Raw genomic sequence first — 23,372 nt, forward strand, 5'->3', positions numbered from 1 at the left:
ATGTTTAAATCATTAATTATTTTTCCAATGATTTAATAAATTATACAACGTGATGCCAACATTTGTCCAACAAGAAAGAGATGGTTGCGCGGCCTGCTTTTGGATCGCACGTCGTCTATTTCTCTGTCAACTAAGTCATTAGCTATGTAATCTTTGTTTGGTTCCTGAAGGTCTTTCTTTTAGATTTTATTTTTGTTTTTATCGATTATTTTTTTAACTTGATAATTTATAAAATGTGATGGTGTCAAAATAATCTCACGTGAAGCAACAGCTTCTATTCCTTCATTAAATCTTTATTATCGTTAATTTCCTGGTTCCTTGCTGGTTTGGAGAGGGATATTACAGAGGGCTGGGAAACTTCCTTTCAAGAGAAACATTGAGTGTCAAGGATTATTAATTGGTGAATCATAAGCTGCATAGCATTGCAACTCAACATAAAGAAGAGAAAGATTTGATGATTTGTTATTCCTCCTCCATCATATCTCTATTTCCTGAACAATTTGCAGAGTTCTGGTAAGAAGGATAGATGGCAATTTCAGAGCAAAAAGATGAGTCTAAGAAGCTGAGATTGTATCAAGCATGGAAGGGAAACAATGTAAGACCTCACTTTTAACTTCTCTTTATTTTGATATCATGCTAATCATTGTGCTTCTTTTTTTTCTCTATGACTCTCTTATGTTTGCCTATTTTGGAGGCTTCGGATATGAAATAAGATCAACGTTTGCATGTTCCTAGGAGACGAGCATTCTGTTATCCATAATCTATAGAGCTTGTTGTCTTCTCCACCTGTAGGGATGGAAGATGATGAGCTATGGCAATAAACTTTTTGTGTTGTAGCAAAATGGTTTGATCTTTAACCTAACATCACCTCATGAGCAGAAGACCTACCTCAATTGCTATTGTTTTTCATATGATTTTTGTACTATGTAAATATAGAAGTTGTTGAAGATCAAACATATAACTTACAATTTTCTCGTCGATTTGAAATAACACAGATATTCTTCTGTGGTGGAAGATTGATATTTGGACCAGATGTAGCTTCATTATCTCTGTCAACACTTTTAATTGTTGTTCCAGCAATTACATTCTGCTGTCAAATAATCACAAAAATCCATAATCATGAGAAGAAGCCTAACTCAGAAGGTTATGTTCATGATCCAATCCTTGGAATTCCAGTTCTGATACTGACATTACTGATCACAGTTTCAGTAAGTGAGAGTATTCAATATGTTTTTGCTTTGGATTACTTTTGATTTGTCACATTCGATGATGCAGGATTTGTATTTTTTGTTCATGACATCAAGTAAAGATCCGGGCATCGTGCAAAGAAGCACATGGCCGCCGGAGGAGGATGAAGCATTCAATGCTCCAACCGCATCCATGGAGTGGATAAGTGGAAGGACACCACACCTGAAACTGCCAAGAACAAAGGATGTCATTGTGAATGGTTTCGCTGTCAAGGTGAAGTACTGCGAGACCTGCATGCTGTATAGGCCTCCTCGCGCCTCACATTGCTCAGTCTGCAACAACTGTGTCAAGAAGTTTGATCACCATTGCCCTTGGGTTGGTCAGTGCATTGGACTAGTAAGCTCCTTGGAGTCTGAAACACTAGCAAATGCTGCAAAATCCACATAACTAATGCTAAGCAGTGATATGCTCCGCTCTGAATAGATTTTTTTCTGAAAGTTAAGGATTGTTCTTTTGATCAGTTGAAATGTTCTTTGCAGCGCAACTATCGGTTTTTCTGCTTATTCATATCGACATCAACATTTCTCTGCATATATATCTTCTTCTTTTCGTGGCTCAACATCATTACAGAAAAGAAACATCACTCAAATTTGATTTGGAAGTCCATGAAACATGAGGTCATATCGCTCATTCTAATAGTGTACATCTTCATAGTGGTGTGGTTTGTCGGCGGGCTTACAATCTTCCATTGCTATCTAATGAGCACAAATCAGGTAAGAGTTCCATTACAATCTTCAATACTTCTACTAATTCCTAAGGTATTGATAGTATTATTCAATGGCACTGCAGACAACATACGAGAACTTTAGATACCGATATGATAAGAAAGATAACCCCTATAACAAGGGTTTCTGGAGAAATTTCAAAGAAGTTTTTTTCTCAAAGATCCCACCTTCAGAGCATAATTTCAGATCATGGGTAGATGCAGAAGCAGTGGAAGTTGGATCTTATACCCCAAACATCAGCATGAATCTAATAAGCACAAAAGAGAAAATTGACATAGAAATGGGCATTAAACTTGCAACTGAGGTCAACTTGAACATTCCGAGTATACTACAGAATCTTGACTACAGCAGCATAGAGGATAATGTAGATGTTAAGGTTCGGCATGACGGCCATGTATTTGATCCTTATGATTTCCCTGCTTCTCAGAAGAATGATTCTTATTCGCCAAGAGATTCTGTTTCAAAAGGCTATGAAGGTCAGCATGAAGTGTGTAGAAATGAAGGGGTAGCTAAGCAAGTTGCACAAACTGTTGAAAATGTGATAGCTATTGATCAAATATGCCCAACTGTGGTATTACCTCTACAGTAGGTAAGGATTCATTTTCCAGCTCTCTTTTCTGTGCACATCTCAAATTTGTTTGTTCATTAAATATACTGACTGTTTAATGGATAGTTGGATATTATTAAAAGGATTAAGAACAACTTATATCCATATGCCTTACTGATTTTGAACCAGAGTAATGATGCAAATGCTTAGTTATTAACAAAGAAATGGTTGCTAACTATGCAGGTTATTGCAATGTTGAGTCAAATAAACATTCTGCTTTCTCCTTGAGTTTCTACCCTGCAGCTTCATCACTGATCTACAAAAGAAGATGATAAAGTCAGTTTAAATCCAAACTTGTTTAAATGCGCATTTCCAAGTTGAGAGGTAGGGATGACTGCACAAGTTGTGATGGTAAAGAGTTCTGAAGCACACAACTATGATGCTCATCAAAAGTTGTGGTTTTGAGTATACTGTCGAACTTCTGGTTGTGTTGTTTGCCAGGAATTATTTTTTGTATGTGTGAATATTGACTCCATTTGTTAAAAGGTCTTTTTTTGCAGAATTGAAATTATATTTGTCAGATTTTTGCAAGGTTGTTTCAAATGGCAGGACAATTTGGGGGGCAAGGAACCTTCAAGTCTGAAATGGTAATATTATTGATAAATGAACATAATAACCAAGTTATTGGTGTTAAGATACCAACAACTTTTAAACAGAATTTTAGGTTCACACCACCAAACATCTGAATCATGTGTAAACTATAAACTGGTTTAGACTCTTGTGGGAACTGAAACTATTTTGTTCAAAGAGCATATGCCTTCACTAGTGTCACCCAGTAACATGGTTTCGCTTGTTAGAACCCTCTGGAATGATTAGGTTATCCTCTAATGTTAGATGTGCCCTAATCTGAATCCATCTCATCCAATGCAGCTTTGGCAGCCTCCTTGTCTTGCTCCAAGAGTTCATCTGGAACCTGTGACAGTGCAACATGAATGAGCTTTGGCAACCTGTAACATATTGTTTCTAAAAATAACCGGAAATGAGCATAGTTCAACATATGCCTCTGAAGACGCAACACCATAAGCTTTCTTGAAATTGTTTACTTGAAGGAAAAGACAATATTTAGGTTAACAACAAGAACAACACTGTCGAACATCACGAAATACAATAATTTTTTTTTTCCATTTTAACTGAATCTCTTAATTAAAGTGGAGAGCCACTATAGGAAGCACATGAAAAAAAAAACTTGAATTTTCTTAGTTTGAAAATTTCAAAAGTGGGCTAATTGAGAATTATTCCAAGCCAAACAACATGGAAGGAACATATAATGTCTCGATCCTATTCAGCAACTGTAGCTGAGATCAACATATAATTTATGCTTGCCCATCAGTATAAACTAATTGCAATTTTATAGCTACACGCAATTATTATTCCGGGAATTTTGATGATGTGGAAGAGAAAATAAAAACACGGAAATCCAAGTCATTCAGGAAAAAAGAAATCCAGAATTAGTGTTGTTAAGAAACACCCAATGGAACAGAGGTTGTTCTACGGGAGACTTAGGCAACCAAATATGCAGTGTGATATATGCCAGAATAGATGACAACAAGCTGAAAAATGAAAATTATATCCAGACATATTGGCATAAAAAAAAACTAAGTAGACTCATTTTTAATTCAAGGTAATTGTCACTTAATAGACTAAAACTGATTGCCTTTTTGCATAAGAAACTTCATGGTACAAAAAATGATATGGAATAAACATGAATAAAGAGCGCAAGCTAAATTTCTTTCTAAATTAACAACAGTAACCTTCATTCATCACAGACGCAGCTCATTGCTAACTCAAATGCTTTGTTCTTGGGTTCGTCAGGCACGCCGAGTCCTCATAGACATACCATCACGGTGCCATCCTTACATATGGTCTCAATCACAGTCCTGCGACGTCCAAGCAAAGAAATAAGCAAGACCATTTTATCACAGACAAACGTTGAAAACGATAAAAGAAGAGGCAAGATCTCGTGGATCACTTTTTGTGATCCGAGAGATGTATTATTCGTATTTGCGGCTAGATCGTGATCACGATCTGTCACGATCCGATCAAATGGTTGCGATCCTTTCTTAGGTTCATCGTCTCCATCAGGTTATAGTTTTTGTTCGGAGTGGACGGCCAAAGGTCACCTGGAGGACACCCTCACTTGGCGCCCATAACCTGACCACTTATCCATCACTAAAGGTCTCCAACCGCCCATTCCGAACAAAAACTATAATATGATGGAGACGATGAATTCAAAAAAAGATCGTAATAATTTATAGTCGGATTGCGATCATAATCCAATCGTAAATATGAATGATACATCTCTTAGATCATAAAAAAATGATCCAAAAGATGTGCTCAAAAGGACACTACCAAAACCCTAAAAAAAGATTGAGTGAAAATCTAGAGTGAAAATCTAGAGAAAGTAGGAGGAAAGGAAGGGTGTGGACCGAACCCACTGTTGTCGACAGCTTTGGCAACGTACTCGGTCTTAAAGACTCTCCTGTCGGGGGAAATGTGGTGACCGTGAGATCGTAACCTGTTCCGCTACTGCTCATTGCGCTCAGTTTCCTGCGATCGCTTTGTCTTCGAGCTCAATCGATGGAGCGGCTGGTGTCTAAACGGGTCGGATTCCAAATTTATTTATTTATTTTTGTTGTTGGTGGGTGGCTTGCTGCTGTTGTTGTAATAAATGCGGGAAACTTTGAGCAAAAAACGATCCGATTAAATTCGGATCGGTTTCTAGTTTTTTCCCGTTGATTAATTATGCGGCTCTTTAATAATCCTCGGAATTTTGTATTTAAAACTTTAGATCAATTTTAAAACTCTTTTCAAATATATTTATTTATTAGTATTTATTCATATCGGTGCTAATAAAAAAAAACAACCACAAAAGCAACAATTTATTACTTTTCATTAATCTGTTTTTTGTTACAAGAAATTTTCATAAATAGGCATTAACAACATTCCCATTTGGATTTATATATTATTACTGTTCCAATTTAAATTATAAATATGTAGCGGTTTTTATAACGATTAATGAAGCGTTTAATTATTACGAACTCGCGTGCGTCCCCTGCTTCTGCTTCTCCTCCGCCGGCGCTGGCGCCGGCGTCAATGGCCACATCAAGAAGGGTTTCTCGGCGTTGACGTCACTGCAGTAGAGGCACGGATGCTGTGACAAACCCTGCGTCCTCAGCAACCTCCTCGCCCCCATCACCAACTCCCTATTACTCACCACTTCCCCTTCCTTCCTCTGTAGCAACACCATCCTTATCGCGCTGGTGAACGCCCCGTACGCCTCCCCGCTAGCTTCCCCGTCCGCCTCCGGTTCCATGTCCGCTGACGTCTCGTTCGTCTGGCACCCGCTGAGAAGTATCCCCTCGTCGTCGCCGCGGCGGCGCGGCGCCGCGACGTGGGAGGAGGCGAACTTGGCGCTCACCTCGCTGCCGAAGAGCTCCACCAAGTGGTCGGCGATGTTCGGGGAGGCGAGGTTTGACAGCGCGGCGAGGTGGTGCACTACGGATTCGAGTGGGAGCGTTCGGCTTGTGGGACTGGGAGGAGACGCCGTTGCGGCGGCCACGGTGGAGGAGGGGCCGATTTGTTCCTTCTCGTGGTCGATGAGTCCGCCGCTGTGGCAGGAGTCGGAGACGATCGTGAAGGTTGCGCCGCTCGGCACGCGGTTCACCAGTTCCCGGAAATCCACATCTGCATACTAAAAATTCTTTATTATTTTTTTTATTCCTTGCAATCGATTAAACTGATTGATCCAACGACAAAACGAGGGGCACCGGTGATGAGATTGAAATCGCAGGGGACGATGGCCTCGTCGCGGTGGTGCAGGGGCCAGACGGGGTCCACGAGCGTGCCGTGGCCGCTGTAGTGAAAGAAGAGGACGTCGCCGGGGGCGGCGCGGTCGACCATGGCGGCGAGGGCGCTGCGGATGTTGGCGCCGGTGGGGAAGAGGTGGGGGGAGTCGGCGACGGCGTCGTCGGTGAGGAGGAGGACGTCGTCTGGGGAGAAGGCGAATCGGGAGAGAAGGAGATGGCGCATGGAGCGGGCGTCATTGATGCAACCGCTGAGCTGGAAACGGGTGTGCTCGTAGTTGCATCCCACCAAGACAGCCAGTCTCTTCTGCTGCTGCTGCTGCGACTTGCCGCCGTCCATGTCTCTACTACTCGTGAACTGCCGGTGCAAAAGTGTTGTAGTTTGGCGAGCTCCTCTATCGTCTTGATCCAAGTTTGATGGAGATTTATAGTGAGAAAAAAAAATCTTTATTAATTATTCAGTAGTAAATTCGTAATACGTCCTATATGACCATTTCGGAATCTAGTTGAAATATTTTGAAAAATTAATGACGATTTCAACATTATTAAACAAGCAACATGGATGGTGAAGGAAGAAGGGATCAGTTTGTTATGCAGCAATGTTGAGACGCCCGAATGGATTGCGTACAAGTTTTTAAGTTTAAGAAGGACTTGCTTTCAAGCTGACTATTTCTCATCTTCGCCTTCCTCTCAAGTCTCGCCTCATCATCTTTACCTTCACGCATCAGGAAGCTGTTGTGTGAGTAGTTAATTGATAATTGGGGAAGAACGTGTCGTGCTGTATATGAGAAGTTGTTAGTTGATGGATCAACGCAACGAAACTCGCTGCACATTTAGAGGAAATGCATTGATACGGTAATACAGATGGCTCGTCAACTCACAACTATCGGTGAGCTCAGTGGCGGATCCAAAAATTTAAACATGGAGGAATGATTGTGATCCGAGCGTGGCCAATTTTTTTTGAACGGTTAATAAATTTTATGTAATTAAAAAAATATTTTTAAATAACTTGACATACAGGAAAAAAGGTACAATATTATGAAAAAACTCGTACGATAATATTAAAGTAGTTTACTAACGAATACGTGACAATTGCATTCTTCGAGACTCAATGTTCTGAAAACACTATAAAATTGACTGATTGTCGACAATATTAAAAACATCTTTTTCCTATATAGACTACCAAACTGTCATTCATTGATTCATCTCCAATCCTATTTCGCAAATCTATTTTGACAATATTTATTGCCGAAAGCACCCTTTCAACGATTGCAATAGCAACCGGAAGAAGTAAGGTCAGCTCAATCATCCGATAAACCAAAGAAAACATACGGTTCTTCATTGTTTCAATCATTTTCTTTGCAAGAGCTCCCAAATCTAAAATATCTTCAAACCGTTCAACTGATCTAACATCATCAATATATGTTTCAAGCTCTTGTTCAACTAACATACACTCATTCCAAGAAAAATCATCCTCATAAAAATGAGTCAGATGCACTAACTTCTGTACATCAAATCTAGAGAATGAGTTCTTACGATCAAGGCATGACATATAAATCAGCAAATCTATAGTTGTTTTAGAGAAACGACTATCCATATCATGTAGAATAATATCGATAACCTGCAATTTAAAAACCAAATAAAAAAGTAATTTTTGTGACTCTGTCCGCAAGCTCCCTTGCGGTTTGTGTTGGGTGGCGCCGCGGCCGTGTTTAGTCGGAGATCCTGCTGGCTAGCAAGAGTCGCTGGTCGGCAGGAGGTGGACGGCGCCACGGCGGCAGAAACGAAGTGGCACAACGACAGTCAACAGATAAGCGATGGCACAGCGACAGAAAGTTGGCTCACCTTTGGTCGGCAGAAAGAAAAAAAAAAGGGGGGAGGGGAAGATGTTTTCTGTTAAACCCCGTAGTTGTTTTGATGTGATCAACCAAGTTAGGTTAGGTCATGTTTGTTATCTGATCTCTGTGTCTAAGTGTGCAGGAGCTTAGGAGCGCAGGAAGTCGAGCGGAAGACGCAACTAGCGAGAAGGACGGCACAGGAAGGGAGCCGACGAGCTTGGTGTGTCCGAAGGACGAGAGAGCTGCGGAAGAGTACACCGGTGGATGAGAAGAACGTGCGCGACGTTCGAGAGACGAGAAGCTGTGCCGGAAGCCTACTCGAGGAGAAGGCATGAAATTGGGTTCGGGTGAGCCCTATTTCTATTGGCCGCAATCACCCAAGCAATCAGAGCCTCGGAAGAAGAAGACAAGTCAAAAGGAGATGAGAAGCTAGCTGGAGGCGCCTTCAATGAAGTGTTGAAGGCGCCTGCGCTGCCCGCAGACTCAGAGGCGCCCTCATTGGCTTGAAGGCGCCCTCAACCTTGTCCAGGGCGCCTTCAAGACCATTGAAGGCGCCTTCGATCAGGTCGACTTGACCATTTTGAGTTCGGATAAAGTTTTATCCGTTGACTCGGCTGGATGCGCCCTCAACCTCGTTGGAGGCGCCCTCAAGGCTCGGGATAGGATTTCCAGGAGCTATATAAAGGTCTCTGGAGCTAGGAAATTAATCATCAACTTAGTATTCAACTCTGTAACAACTTCCTAACAACTTCTTAGCATTCTTAGTATGTAAAAAGACTTCCCCGCCTACAGTGAAGGAGACATTCTAGTAGAGTTGTTCGACTGCCTTGGATTAACAACCCCCTGGGTTGTAACCAAGTTAAATTTCCTGTCACTCTTTCTTTTCTGTTATTCTGTCTTATTTTGTTGTTGCTATTATTTTTTGAGTTGAAAAGTTTTGAGGGGGGTATTCTTTATTTGCAGGCAATTCACCCCTCCCCTCTTGCCGGCCCCCGCTGCACCAACAAGTGGTATTAGAGCCAGACCACCTCAAAAGGACTGACCGCCGACTGAAACACAAGGATCAGGATGATGGCTGGAACAAACATTCATCCCCCGAAATTCGACGGAGATTTCGCGACGTGGAAACGCTGAATGGAGGTATTCTTTAAGACTAAATTTGATATACTTCTAATCATGAAATATGATTTTTCAGTCTCCAAAGACAAGGAAGAATACAATTGGACGAAGAAGGAGCAAGCCGATTTCATGGCCAACAGAAAGTTTGAGCTCTATCTGCTCAGCGTTCTCCCGCCCCAGGAGGTAAGTCGGATCGGAAACTACAACTCCGCCAAAGACCTCTGGGAAAAATTCCTGGAGCTCCACGAATGCACTTCAGAAGCGAAGTTAGCAAGGCGGGACATCCAACTGACTCAGCTGACGAATCTCTGGATGAACAACGTCGAGAAGGTAGAGTAACTTCAAGCGAGAATTAAGGAGCTGATAACGCAACTGAACAACCTCGGAGAATCGGTAACAAACCGAGACTCAATCCAATACGCGCTCAACGCCTTCCCAAGGTCTCCAGAATGGGCGTCCTTAGTAGATGCATACTACATCTCTAAGGACTTTGAGGTAAGTACTTTAGAAATTTTATTTTCTACATTTGAACTTCACGAATCTCGAATTGCAGAGCCTAAACAAGTAGAGAAGCCAAATCTCAATATTGCCCTACAAGCCGAAAAGGACGATCCCGACTCTGAAGCGTCGATCGATGAAACTGAAGTGGCGTTATTGGTAAGGAAGTTAAATAAATTTATTAAAACTAATAAATTTAGATCGCAGTCGAGGAAACAGCAACGCAACAAAAGGTCGGTCTGATGCTACAACTGCAACGAATAAGGGCACATCAAGGACGACTGCCCAAAACTTAAGAAAAGGGACAAGGAGAAGTCTCAAAGGCCGACGTCCTTGAAGCGCAAGAGTCTGAAGACTACATGGGATGAGTCGTCATCCTCGGAATCAGAAGTCGAAGCATTCTCGGGATTAGCACTGATGGCCAACCACCTTTTCGAAGAAACCATCTCAGAGATGAGCATAAATGAAGGGGGAGGATCATCAGAAGAAGAAAGCTGCGATGAAGGGGGAGTATTAGAAATAGAGGTAAGTCAGGTACGTAAACTAACTCCCAAGCAGTCTTTTTAATTCATAAAAGTTCTCACTAAAGACTTAATTAAATTAGAAAAGGAGAATAATGAGTTGAAGTTAAACTTAGCAAAAGCATGCCTACTATAAATGTACGATAATTTAAAATTAGAGAATGAGAAATTGAAAAATGAAGTTAAAAAATTGAAAAATGATTATGCATGCTTAAATAAATTTCCAAAATCAAAACTCAAGTTATATGAAAAATTAAACCGGTACATTAAAAAATATCAGGGACAACTTAGGAAAGTTCCCAAAAGTTATGTACCCCCTAAGTTCTTGATTAATCCAGTAGGAAAGAACCTTTACTGGGTTACAAAATCTTTTCTAGACTAATTTTTTTTTTTTAAAGCTTTCAGCGAGAAAATTAAACGTTAAAATTTCTTTATAAGACTTTGTCTAAGGAAGTGGTTGTTGCTCCAATAACCAAGAAGGCCTAGTGTCTCGCCATGACCTGGAAGCCAAAATATTGAAATAAAATATTTAATTAACTTTCTGGTAAAGCATTAAAATTAAAATTAAAATTAAATAATGCTTTAAAAAAAAATTAACATCTTTTTAAAATTCTTCAAAAATGTTTTTATACTTAGAAAAATAGTTATGTTTGCAAAATCTTTAAAAAAATTTTGGCAATTATTTTGAAAGTGATTTATTTTAAATCATATTTAAAAATTGTTTTTAACTTATAAATTATTTTAAAAATGATTTCCTTTAAAACTTGTACTTTTCCTTAGAAAATTTCTACTTGAAAATTATGACCCCATTTTTTGCTTTGATCAAAGGGAGAGAAATAGGTACAAGATTAGGGGAAGTTTTAGGGAAGTTTTTTTTTTTTTTTAAATTTTACTTAATGTTGCAATTACTTGTATTGCAACCTTATTGCTTAAAATGCTAGTTTAGTAATTCCTATAAATTACTATTTTTTTTGTCTATTTTTCCCTAACTTGAACTTGGGTTGATGCACATCAAAAAGGGGGAGATTGTTAGACCCCGTGGTTGTTTTGATGTGATCAACCAAGTTAGGTTAGGTCATGTTTGTTATCTGATCCCTGTGTCTAAGTGTGCAGGAGCGCAGGAAGTCAAGTAGAAGACGCAGCTAGCGAGAATGACGGCACGGGAAGGGAGCCGACAGGCTCGGTGCGTCCGAAGGACGAGAGAGCTGCGGAAGAGTACATCGGTGGACGAGAAGAACGTGCACGACGTTCGAGGGATGAGAAGCCGGGCTGGAAGCCTGCTCAATGAGAAGGTCGGAAATTGGGTTCGGGTGAGCCTTATTTCGGTTGGCCGCAATCACCCAAGTAATCGGAGCCTCAGAAGAAGAAGACAAGTCAAAAGGAGCTGAGAAGCTAGCTGGAGGTGCCTTCAACGAAGTGCTGAAGGCGCCTGCGCTGCCTGCGGACTTGGAGGCACCCTCATTGGCTTGAAGGCACCCTCAACCTTGTCCAAGGCGCCTTCAAGACCATTGAAGGCGCCTTCGACCAGGTTGAATTTATTGGAGTAATCTGGGTACCCTAAGTTTTGATGTTTGGGTAAAGGTTTAAGTTAGGTTTATTGTTGTATTTGATATGCATTGTGAGTGTGCAGGATACAGGTACAACAAGAAAAGTCCAAGTGTGATCTTAGAAAAAGAGGAAAGTCCAAGGATGAGTCTTGGCGGTATAAGTCCAAGCATGTAGTCTTGGCAACGTAAGTCCAAGTGTGACTTGGCAATGGACGAAGTCTCGGAGGTGCGACCTCTTGGCAAATGAAGACCCGACAATAATGACAAGGCCGATGGAAGCTCCAAAAGGCAAGACGTGAAGGATGGGGAGGCATCCGAGGGACGCAAGGCTGATGGAGGAGGCTAGGAGGCTAGGTCTAGGCTAGTCGGGCGAGAACGAGTGCTGAGTGAATGTACTCAGGATAAAATCATAGAATTAGGGTGAACTGTAGCAGTAATGTAGTGTTACTGTAGCAGTCGACTGGTGATTTCATCAGTCGACTGGGAGCGAACAAAGGGCTGGTATCGAGCCGTTGGGCTGCAATGGTCGAATTTCCACGAAGGGCAGTCGACTGCATGTTTTGGCAGTCAACTGGTAGGCAGAGTTTTCCAACCCGTGACCTATATAACCAAGCATTGGAAGCTTAGTTAAAGTTGACGAAATTAATGGTGGTTAACCTTAATTAGAGTCTCCTAGTACCCAAGTGATCTAGCGTGTTTGTACAAGGTTGTGGCGAGGTTTCTCCACCCACAAGGAGCTACACGAGCTAGCCGGAGGTTTTCCGGGGAGTCATCCATCGACGGATCGGGATCGTCCATCTTACGAACAGCTGTGGAGTAGGAGCTTCATCTCCGAACCACATTACACAACGTGTCATTGGATTTGCTTCTTGTTTATTGTTTTCTAGGGTTAGCTTTCCTTTTGTTTGTTAGTATTTTTGTTTCCGTTGTGCACTAACAAGCGTAGGAAGCGACGATTTGGGTGAGACGCTATTCACCCCCCTCTAGCGGACGTCAAGGTCCCAACAGAATTGACCGTTTTGAGTTCGGATAAAGTTTTATTCGTTGACTCAGCTGGAGGCGCCCTCAACCTTGTTGGAGGCGCCCTCAAGGCTCGGGATATGATTTCTAGGAGCTATATAAAGGTCCATAGAGTTAGGAAATTAATCATCAACTTAGTATTCAACTCTGTAACAACTTCCTAGCAACTTCTGAGCATTCTTAGTATGTAAAAAGGCTTCTCTGCCTACAGTGAAGGAGACATTCTAGTAGAGCTGTTCGGCTGCCTTGGATTAACAACCCCCTGGGTTGTAACCAAGTTAAATTTCATGTCACTCTTTCTTTTCTGTTATTCTATCTTATTTTGTTGTTGCTATTATTTTTTGAGTTGAAAAGTCTTGAGGAGGGTATTCTTTATTTGCAGGCAATTCATCCCTCTCCTCTTGCCGGCCCCGTTGCACCAACAGTTTTCTTCGTGAGTGGCGGAAAGCAAAAAAAAAAAAAAAGAGGAGAGAGAAAAAAGAAAATAAAAATAAGCCTAATTTATATATTTTCTTTGTTCTCTGCTCGTTTTTTTTCTCCGACGACTGTGAAGAGGCCCCAAATTCTTTTTTTTTGTTCCGCCGGCAAGGGCGGGCGACCGTCGACGTCGCCCCCTTGGTAGATCCGCTCCTGCATTAGCTCATATGATAAAAGGTGTTAGAGGTATTTCATAGTGTGTCCTTTTTTAGAAAAGTTCTAGGAAATATGTTAATATTTTAAAATGTGTGCATAATACAATAGTGATACTATAAAAAAAAATCTTCATTTACATACGGAGGTATGTGATGCTTTTTATTTGCAGACATTATTTGCTATATTTCACTATTTTCTTATCCAAGACTAAGCACTAACTTGAGCAACGGAGGGCTAATACCGGAGACCCCTTCTTTTGCCCAACACTGATGTTCCTTGTGTTGCAGGACAACACAGAGTCTGTAGGTCCCCTGGCACCGGCTAAAGGAGGGTGAATAGCCCTGTATAAAAATAACATAACAAAAACTCTTCTCGAACTTTACAACTTTATTAAACTAACACTTGCATAAAAAGAAACTAATTAATTAAAGAAAGAAAAGAGACACAAAAGAAGTTACTTAGTTTACAATCAGATGATTGCTAATCTAAGGCAGTTGAAGTTCACTATCAAAGTCTCCTTTAGACGGAGAGGCCTCTTACAATGCTGACAACTCACAAACAAGTAGTAGAACAAAAGAGAAGTGTTTACAAGTGTTGTTCTAAGCTACTGGGATCAGAGTTGTATTTATAGCCCTAGTCGGGGCGCCTGAAAAGGTTCAGGCACCTGGAGGGGATAAAAATTTATCCCTATCACAACAAAACGCGCAACGTCGTGTTCCAATAAACTTTTGGTCTGAGCGCCCGAAGTCTGGGTCTTCCGCTCAGGTTCCACCCGTTTAGGTCCAGATCTTCTGCACCGGCTCCACTTGCTTGGGTGATTTAGGCCATCCGGAATAGGGCTCACTCAAACCCATTTTCCGACCTTCGAGCAGTCTTCCACTCTGATTTCTCGTCCCTCAGAAACGCCACGCACCTCCTCTCATCCGCCAGCGTACTCTTCCGCAGCGCCTCGTCCTTTCTTCCGCGAGCCCGTCGGCTTTCTCCCGTGCCGTCCTTCTCACTAGCTGCGTTTTTCGCTTGACTTCCTGTACACTTAGACACAAGGCATCAAAATAACTACAGGACTTAACTTGACTTGGTTGATCACATCAAAATCATTACTAGGTGCTTACAATTCCCCCCCCCCTCCCTTTTGATGTGGATCAACCCAAGTTAAGTTAGGGTAAACCAAGAAACAAATAGTAATAGAAATAACAAGTATATATTTTGCATAAAAGAAAAATATGTGCAAAAATAAATAAAAAAATATATACCCTCCCATAGACTTAATCTCTAGTTCTCCCCCTTCAATCACATTAAAATGGGGTAATCTATGCAAAGTCTAAGAAATAAAATCAAGAAGTTTTAAGTTTTGAAAATTGAGATTTTTTTAATTTATAAACCATATCTTAGATGATAAAATTCCTCAGAAAAATAAATTTTACAAAAAATAGTATTACGAGACCAATTTAACAGATAAGTAATGAAATTTTATTTCTTGAAAAAAAATTATTATGTGAAAGTATTATATAATTTTATAATAGTTAAATGCTTTAACAGTAGGTCAATTAAACATTCATTTTAGTAATTATCTTTCAGGCTGTGGCGATGCACTAGGTCTCCTTGGTTATTGAAACAACAACCACTTCTAGACAAAACCTCTTAAAGAAATTAAATATTTAATTTTCTTTCTAAAAGCCTTAGGTCTAACTTTCAAAAATTTTAAAAAATATGCACAAAATGATAATTTTAATTTAAACATGACTTTGGAACTCAAAATAGATTCCTTCCAACTGGTTTAATTAAAAAATCTTAGGGATATATTCTCTATGATATTCTTTTAATTTGGCCCTTATGGTATCTGATGCGGCGATAAAGGGGGGTCCACCTGATACGGGTCAATTGCTAAGGTGGAAGTTAAAGTTAAAGTGGTCAACGCCAAGATGTCAAAAGGCTCGCCTACGGTGGCCGAGCGGAGGACGGCTATAGCGATCAATCAGGGCTATCAGGGTTCGATAGGCAAGAGGCTACGAAGGCCGGTCGACTAATAAGTGTTCGGGCGGGCCAACCATCTAGCTCGGATAATACGGTAAGACAACCAAACGCTCAGTGTGGAGCAGCGGGTCACTAAGGAGATCGGAGAGCTTGTCCGAACGGGAGGGGCACGCTACTACACTCAGTCACCGTAGGGAAGAGCAGCTAAGGTCGACAGAGCGAAGAAATCTCGGTCGAGTGGCTACCCCGCTCGGCCAAGCAGCAAGACCTGGCCATCAACAGAGCGGAGGAGTTCCGGCTGAGCAGTGATAAGCGCGAATCTGTCACATCCGCTAATCAAATTGTACAAATGTATTTTCCACTGAACCCCTTAATTTTGCAATAACGTTGTAGTAACGAGCCCAGGATCGCTCTCGAGGAATCAACAGTATGATGTAATCTAGGATTGTCTTTTTATTCCTATTTTTGGGGTTCTCGATATAAAAATGGAGTTGGGAGTTTTAAAGCTTTGAATATAAATCTACAGAGGAAAACACAGCAGTAAAGAAATTAATCTAAAGTATAAGAGTGAAACCTAAACAAATAAAATCTACTTGTGTGCCAACAATCAAACCATAATGCATTGTCACCCTACATTATAATTTAATCATCACCACACTTAAACTATATATGAAATTACAAGACAGAAATAAATCTTATCTAAAGCATGATTTAAACCCTAATTTAAAACTGAACAACTAACTAAGCATTAAACAAGAATTAAACTAAATGTATCAATGAAATTACAACTACCAAACATGAATCAAACTTCAACAAAACAAAGAAATGCTAAATTGCAATGATAAGAACTTAACAAACATAAAAGGAATCTGTTCTAAGCTATAAAAAAAACAGTAACAAAGCTAAATAAACCCTAACCGATCCAACTCACAGCCAATCCATACAAGTTTCACACTCTTGCCGTCACACAAGAGTGCCAAAGTCGAGACCACCCAACTTTGGACCTCAATGGAACATCTCAATGGCATATCAGCTCAAGGAGTGCTCAACTACACCGACGGACCACCCCCGGCGAGCTAAGAACATCCCGGAACCCACTCAAGCGCCGAAAATGCTGGAAATTTGCAAATCTGAAACTCTGGATCGGAATGAGCACTGTGGATTGCGGATGGGCATCGGATGAAGCTCAGGAACGTCGGCGGACCACCTCCAAGCGTCTCTGATGGGAATCGGAGTCGCCGATTGGAAGACCACCTCCAAATCGGCGCTGGAACAGAGAAGAACAGAAATGCAAAATTCGCTGGAAGAAACACCCACTGGAGGCTCCAGATGATCGGGATGAGCTGCCGTAGAGATTATCACCGAGGTAGAAGCTTGAGAAGATGATTGGAGAAGAAATCGGGGTCGGAATCCGGAGAAATGCCGCGGGGACGAAGCTGCTGTGCGTGGAGGATTCGACGAAGAAGAAAGGGAACTGTAGCTTCTGTTTTAAATCTGATCCAGATTTGAACGGACGGCTAGGAGCAATTTGGAGCTAAATCAACGGTGAAAGCTTGCCCAAAATCTGATCCGAAGGTACTGATCTTGATCTAAAGTCTGGATCTACCCTCCCTTAGGTCGGATCGGTCAGATCATCACTGGATGGCCCAGATCTGCTGATCTTCAATGAACGGTCCAGATTAATTCGGGCTGGATCAATGGCTAGATGAACTCAGATCTGGATCAAAACTTCTGGATCTTCGTCAATGGCTCAGATCTGCTCCCCATTAGGTTGGATCGGACAGATCTTCAACGGATGGTACAGATCTCTCCTATTCTTGATAAACGGCCCATAATGCTTCAAAGCTTGATCTTCTCGTTTGAACTCCGATTCGAGCCCAATTTCGATCCAAATAAATCCAAATCCAAGATCCTTTGATGCCTACAAAATAAGAATCAAATATTAGCATCAAATAACACCAAAAATATAATAATTTGTAATTAGGTCCAAAATAGATACAATGCACAAAATATGATGTAATATGATTTAAACCTGTAAAATCAACCTCAAAACCATGCATAAATGAATCAAAATAATGCAGTAAAATCATGGTTATCAAGCAGCTATCCCGCTAGGCCAAGCAGCGGGACCATTGTCGTATCTCTCAATATCCTTTTGAGAGATAGTGCCGCTGACACAAGGCATGGTCGATAGGCAGATCATACAACGGAAACTTCTACTGTCTTGTCAGGGATATGTATGCCCTGTTAAGGTATGGCGGCAGAGATACTTTTCTAACAGGTCCCTTCATAGGATATATTGGAGAACGTGCTCATGTCTCAAGGAACGTGCACATCACCTACCAGGGCTCTATATAAAGGGGGTCCATCACCAGTGGAGGTATGCATTATTACTATTTACGCTTGTGTTACTATTGCTCCGCTTTTCTCTACGTTTCCAGTGACTGACTTGAGTGTCAGAGGACCAACGCCGGGAACCCCTTCCCTGGATTGGCACTGATGTTACTTGTTTTGAAGAGTGGAGCGCGTTCTATAGCCAGTCGACGTAGTAGCCACATCCCCAGCTTTCCACCCTCTCGTTTTCAGACAGGATCATTTTGGCATCGTTTGTGGGAACATAGCCTGCATCTGAAACGAGAAAATGAAAGATGTTGGACGACTCACCACGATGACGCTGACAAAGGAGGAGCTTGATATGCTTATACAAGCCCGAGCAACAAGGGTAGTGGAGCAGTAACAGTAACTAGCGCTGGTCGAGCGCCAAGCGCATGAGCCCGCGACATCAGCGGCGGGACAACAAGTAGGATATGGAGATCGAGCGGAGCATGTATCCGTTCGGAGACAAAACAAGAAGCGACCGGCATATATGGGGAGATACCCAATGCGTTGATCCCTTTTCATCAAGCGTTTTTTCAGACTCCATCAGAAGAAAGGAGTCGAATGGACAAGGACCGAAGGTCTTCCTCGGATGACGCACCCATTTGGGATGCACGAAAAGGAAAGGCACCAAGGGAAGATGATTCACCCAAGTGGATCAATCAACAATTTTCGCATGCAGGGGATTCTGGACGACCCGCTGATGAGGCACTATACTCCGCTGGCGATCGGGAAATATAACGGAACTACCGAGCCTGACGACCACTTGGCCAAGTTCGATAATGCGGCCACACTTCATCAATACATTAATGGGGTGAAGTGATGGGTCTTCATCACCACTCTCTCCGGATCAACACAATATTGGTTCAAGAGATTGTCGAACGGATCAATCCACAACTTCAAGGACTTCCGAGCGGCAATTCTACACCACTTCGCCAGTAGTCGCCGCCATTAGAAGACAAGTGTCAATTTGTTCTCCTTGAATCAAGAGCCCAGGAAGGAACTGAGGGCCTACATCCAACGTTTCAACCAGGTGACCATGGATATTCCCTCAATCTCCGCAGAAGTATTGGTGAACACCTTCATCCAAGGCCTCACCGAAGGGGAGTTCTTCCAGTCACTCATCCGGAAGTCGCTGAAGGACTTCGGCCATTTGCTCAGGAGGTCTACGGAATACATAAATGTGGAGGAAGTCCAAGCGGCCAAAAGAAAGGAGGAGCATGTCGAGCCCATATCAGCGTCCGAGCGGCGACAATCGAGTAACCATCAACCCCAAAGGGGCCTCGATCGGGAGGAGCACAACCACACATTCGACCGAGTTAGAAGCAAGCTTGCTCTCACGCCAAGTGTCCTAGATTCTTGCACCGTTCGACTGAGTTATAAGTGAGCTAAGATCTTGCACCAAGTGTCCCAGACTCTCAAGTCGTTCGACAGAGTTATAAGCAAGCAAAGCTCTCGCGCCAAGTGTCCTAGACTCTCGAGCTATTCGGCCTAGTTATAAGCGAGCTAAGCTCTCGTGCCAAGTGTCCTAGACTCTCGAGCCATTCAGGCGAGTTATAAGCGAGTAAAGCTCTATTACCAAGTGTCCTAGACTCTCGAGCCATTCGACCGAGTTATAAGCGAGTAAAGCTCTCACGCCAAGTGTCTCAGACTCTCACGTCGTTCGACCGAGTTATAAGTGAACTAAGCTCTTGCGCCAAGTATCCCAGACTCTCGAGCCATTCAACCGAGTTATAAGCAAGCTAAGCTCACGTGTCAAGTGTCCCAAACTCTCGAGTCGTTCGACCGAGTTATAACTGAGCAAAACTCTCGCGCCAAGTGTCTCAGACTCTTGAGGCATTCGATCGAGTTATATGCTAAGTGTCCCAGACTCTCATGTCGTTCGGCTAAGTTATAAGTGAGATAAGCTCTCGCGCCAAGTGTCCCAGACTCTCGAGTCATTCGACCGAGTTATAAACAAGCTAAGCTCTCGCGCAAAGTGGCCTAGACTTTCAAGTCGTTCAGCTAAGTTATAAGTGAGCAAAGCTCTGCACCATATGTTCCAGACTCTCGAGTCATCCGACCGAGTTATAACCGAGCAAAGCTCTTGAGCCAAGTGTTCCAGACTATCGAGCTGTTCGACCGAATTATAAGTGAGCTAAGCTCTTACGCCAAGTGTCCCAGACTCTCATGTCATTCGGCCGAGTTATAAGCGAGCTATGCTCTTGCGCCAAGTGTCCCAGACTCTCACGTTATTCAGCTGAGTTATAAGTGAGCTAAGCTCTTGCGCCAAGTGTTCCGGACTCTCGATCCGTTCAGCCGAGTTATAAGTGAATTAAGCTCTTGCGTCAAGTATCCCAGACTTTCAAGCCGTTCGACCAAGTTTTAAGCAAGCAAAGCTCTCGTGCCAAGTGTTCCAGACTCTTGAGCCGTTCAGCAGAGTTATAAGTGAGCAAAGCTCTTGGGCCAAGTGTCCCAGACTCTCGAGCTGTTCAGCCGAGTTATAAGCAAGCTAAGTTCTCGCACCAAGTGTCCTAAACTCTCGTGCTGTCTGGCCGAGTTATAAGCGAGTTTAGCTCTTGCGCTCAAGCAAGTCGATCAACCGTCTTGTGAAAGGGCTTGTTCCCAACCAAATTTTAAAGATTCAAGCCGAGCAGCTAAGCTACAAGACTTGCTCTTGCCGTTAAGTATGGAAACCCTCCTTGGGACATAGGAAACCACTACGGTAGAAGTTCTTATAGTAGTGCTTGAGTAGATCGGGAAAGCTAAGCCTCCGAGACGAAAAGAAGTAAGCTATAAATTAGTGCATCCACAAAACAATAACTTTAAGACGTTGAACATGCATGCATTGAATCAAAGAAGAGTTTTACAAAGTTACTTGGTTGCTACAAGAAACTATCAATAAACTTAATAGAAAACTACACCAGGTCTGCAATCACATCATCAGGGAGCACCTCCAAGATCTTTTGCCTTTTTATAAAGGTTGGAGGAACCTCAATGGAGAGATAGTCTCCCTCCTTTAGCTACTTGATAGTCCCATCAATGTTATAGCCAAACAGCTTGATGGTCCGATCAGTAAATAGCTTATTGAAATCCTTGCAGCAGAGATACTCCACTCTGTGGGCTTCCAGCCGACCAGACTCCTCCTTAAATTTAGCAAGTTTGGCCTTTAGTGCTTGCAGCTCGGCGTCCTTCTCATCAATTATTCTTTTATGATCGCCGCATTGGAGTTCATGGCTCGCCTACTCTGCAGTGCGACCAACTTGATCTGTGGCCAGAGTCACCTCCATCTCCTCCAACTTCTTCGCCAGGGCCCATGCCTCCTTGCTTTTGATGTCGAGGTCTTTGATGGCCCTGAGCTTTCAAGCATTTGCCAAGCTGATTTTTGCCTCAAAATTATGGGCTTGTTTCCTAAGCTTCTCTAGCTTAACGGCTTAATTGAGGTTTTTGTCCTTCTACACGATCAAGGCCTGCTCGGATCCAAGGATCTGCTTAAATTGCTTCTCCAAGTCTTCCTTTAGTTGTGTCACCTTTGTAATTAAGCGTTCGATCAAGACTTGGGAAGCGCTCACATCCCCGCTCACTATTTGCGCGTACTTGAGCTCGTGGTCTAACTGGGCCAACCTTTGGCAGATAGCCAAGTCGTCCACCTAAAACTGGTACACAAAGAAATAGGCTATGCAAGGCCGAGAAAAAAGTATAAATTTTAAAATACTACACGAACTTACCCCAGTGGAATTTTGGCTAAACCAATCAGCCAACTCATCTGGAGGGATGGTCGTTGCCCAGTCTCTGGCTTTCGCCCAGGTCTGAGCCAAGGGACCCTGAATCCTACTCTTATGCTCAGGCACACGTGGCTCCTCTAGATTGGGGTAACGCCACTCGTCTGTTGGTAATCTAAGGATGGCCGTCACATGCCTGTGCAAACTGGAGTTGATTGGCTCCGAGTTGGCCTTGCCCTTGGATTTTGGCGTTGGAGTAGAAAGAATGGTGGAGAAAGGGGCCGCAAGGCCGGCCGGCGCTAGCAGCAGATAAGATAGAGGTTGCACGACTATTGCACCTGATGGTAGCTCAAAGAGCGAAGGCGTCTGGTCAGAGGATGGGAGAGTTGGTCCACTCGTGGCTCTCTCGAGAGCGGCAGAAGTGGAGCTCTCTCCCCATTTAGAAGGTGGTCGATGTGCAGACACAACGACAGAAGTTTGGGGGATTGAAGTGGCTGAGCGAGCAAGAGCTTCCGTTCAGAGTCTCTTGCAACATTGGCATTGAATCAATGGCTCCGCAGAAGTCGTTGACTCCAAAGGCACCGGTATAAACACCAAGGATAGCCGCTTAGGAGGTAGCTCGCTAGTGTTGGCAGCAGCGTTACTCCCCGCTACTCAACTCGATTCTCCTTCACCTGTCTGTGCTTCCGAAGTATCGACCGGCAATCACCCATTGCTCTCCAACTCGGCAACTCCACGAGCTTCTAGCTCTCCATCGGTAAACTTAGTGGAGTCACCGAGTAAAGCCTTAAACATCACTTTAGCTGCAAAAAAGAAGAAAAAATCAATTATCCCCAAAAATAAGGGAAGGAAAAGTAGCTCACCAAAAGTGCAGAGCAGCCGAGCGCACATAGGACTCAGCCCAAATATATACAAAATACCCTCCAACAACAACTTGTGTATGTGATACTTCAAACTGGCCAGCTGCGCTGTGGCTTGGAGGTAGGTCGGTTCCCACTGATATCTTCCTAGTTCAGGGGAGTTAGGTAGCTACATCTGCCAGCCGATCGGGAAGCTAGCCCAGCGAGGAAGTTGAACGTAAAAGTAGTGGGACTTCTAGCCCTTGTTGATGGTGTTGACCCAGGCTTGAAAGAGGAAGATGTCTGGTTCGAACTGCTTAGGGTAATAAAAATAATGAAAAATATGATGATTAAGAGGAATCCTATACAGGCGGAACAATATTACTATTCCGCGTAGTAGTTTAAAAAAGTTAGGCACTAGTTGTTGTAACGAAATATGTAAATATCTATAAACTTCAGCGAAGAAAGGATGGATTGGAAAATGAAGGTCGGGGTAAAACTGATCTTTGACAAAAGTCAGACCAGACCATAGGCAAACGAGATGGCAAGCTTGTGATCAAGAGGGATATGGTAGGGCATTGTCATCTGATCCACTTCATCGCCATTAAAATCCGACGAAGTGGAGGTATACCATAATCCGAGGACAGCCGGAGGGGAAGAAGGAAAACATGCCATAGGGAGCAAGATGAAGATCGAAAGTGAAAAGAGAAGGAACTTACTGGACGAGAACCACCAGCGACAAAAAGCAAAGAGCAAAGCAGTAGACGAGGACGAAGACAAAGTCAAAGATGAAAGCGATGTTGTGCCGATGAGAGAGGAGGGTTTAAAAATCTCGCCGTTGATTATTCAAAATTGTCCGATCAAGGGTTTAGAAAAACGAGACTTGATCTGGGCCATCCCAACTCAAAAGGGCAGCTGTCGCA

General features: G+C 42.7%; 2 protein-coding genes across 2 annotated transcripts; one reads left to right on the forward strand and one right to left on the reverse strand.

The window, feature by feature from the left end:
* The first annotated feature begins 282 nt into the window (after nucleotides 1-282).
* On the forward strand, nucleotides 283-3,066 carry LOC121981438 (probable protein S-acyltransferase 4). Its single transcript, XM_042533959.1, has 6 exons — nucleotides 283-595; nucleotides 996-1,208; nucleotides 1,276-1,584; nucleotides 1,728-1,961; nucleotides 2,038-2,562; nucleotides 2,764-3,066. Exons 1-5 carry the CDS (start codon nucleotides 527-529, stop codon nucleotides 2,560-2,562), a joined length of 1,350 nt encoding a protein of 449 aa, XP_042389893.1. The 5' UTR covers nucleotides 283-526; the 3' UTR covers nucleotides 2,764-3,066.
* A 2,419-nt stretch (nucleotides 3,067-5,485) lies between these two features.
* On the reverse strand, nucleotides 5,486-6,863 carry LOC122002371 (metacaspase-9-like). The gene is made up of 2 exons (XM_042557553.1): nucleotides 6,348-6,863; nucleotides 5,486-6,264 (listed from the first exon to the last, which is right to left on the reverse strand). The coding sequence occupies exons 1-2, from the start codon at nucleotides 6,721-6,723 to the stop codon at nucleotides 5,612-5,614; spliced, it is 1,029 nt and encodes a 342-aa protein (XP_042413487.1). The 5' UTR covers nucleotides 6,724-6,863; the 3' UTR covers nucleotides 5,486-5,611.
* Nucleotides 6,864-23,372: the final 16,509 nt, after the last annotated feature.

This window comes from Zingiber officinale, chromosome 1B, assembly GCF_018446385.1.
Source record: "Zingiber officinale cultivar Zhangliang chromosome 1B, Zo_v1.1, whole genome shotgun sequence".
Taxonomy (NCBI): Eukaryota; Viridiplantae; Streptophyta; class Magnoliopsida; order Zingiberales; family Zingiberaceae; genus Zingiber; species Zingiber officinale.

Excerpts from the sequence above, each read along its gene's own strand:
- LOC121981438 (XM_042533959.1), top strand. The coding sequence starts at position 527 with ATGGCAATTTCAGAGCAAAAAGATGAGTCTAAGAAGCTGAGATTGTAT. Across the intron at positions 1,209-1,275 it reads CATTACTGATCACAGTTTCA|GATTTGTATTTTTTGTTCAT; the intron begins GTAAGTGAGAGT and ends TCGATGATGCAG. Across the intron at positions 1,962-2,037 it reads ATCTAATGAGCACAAATCAG|ACAACATACGAGAACTTTAG; the intron begins GTAAGAGTTCCA and ends ATGGCACTGCAG.
- LOC122002371 (XM_042557553.1), bottom strand. The coding sequence starts at position 6,723 with ATGGACGGCGGCAAGTCGCAGCAGCAGCAGCAGAAGAGACTGGCTGTC. Across the intron at positions 6,265-6,347 it reads CGATTTCAATCTCATCACCG|ATGTGGATTTCCGGGAACTG; the intron begins GTGCCCCTCGTT and ends TTTAGTATGCAG.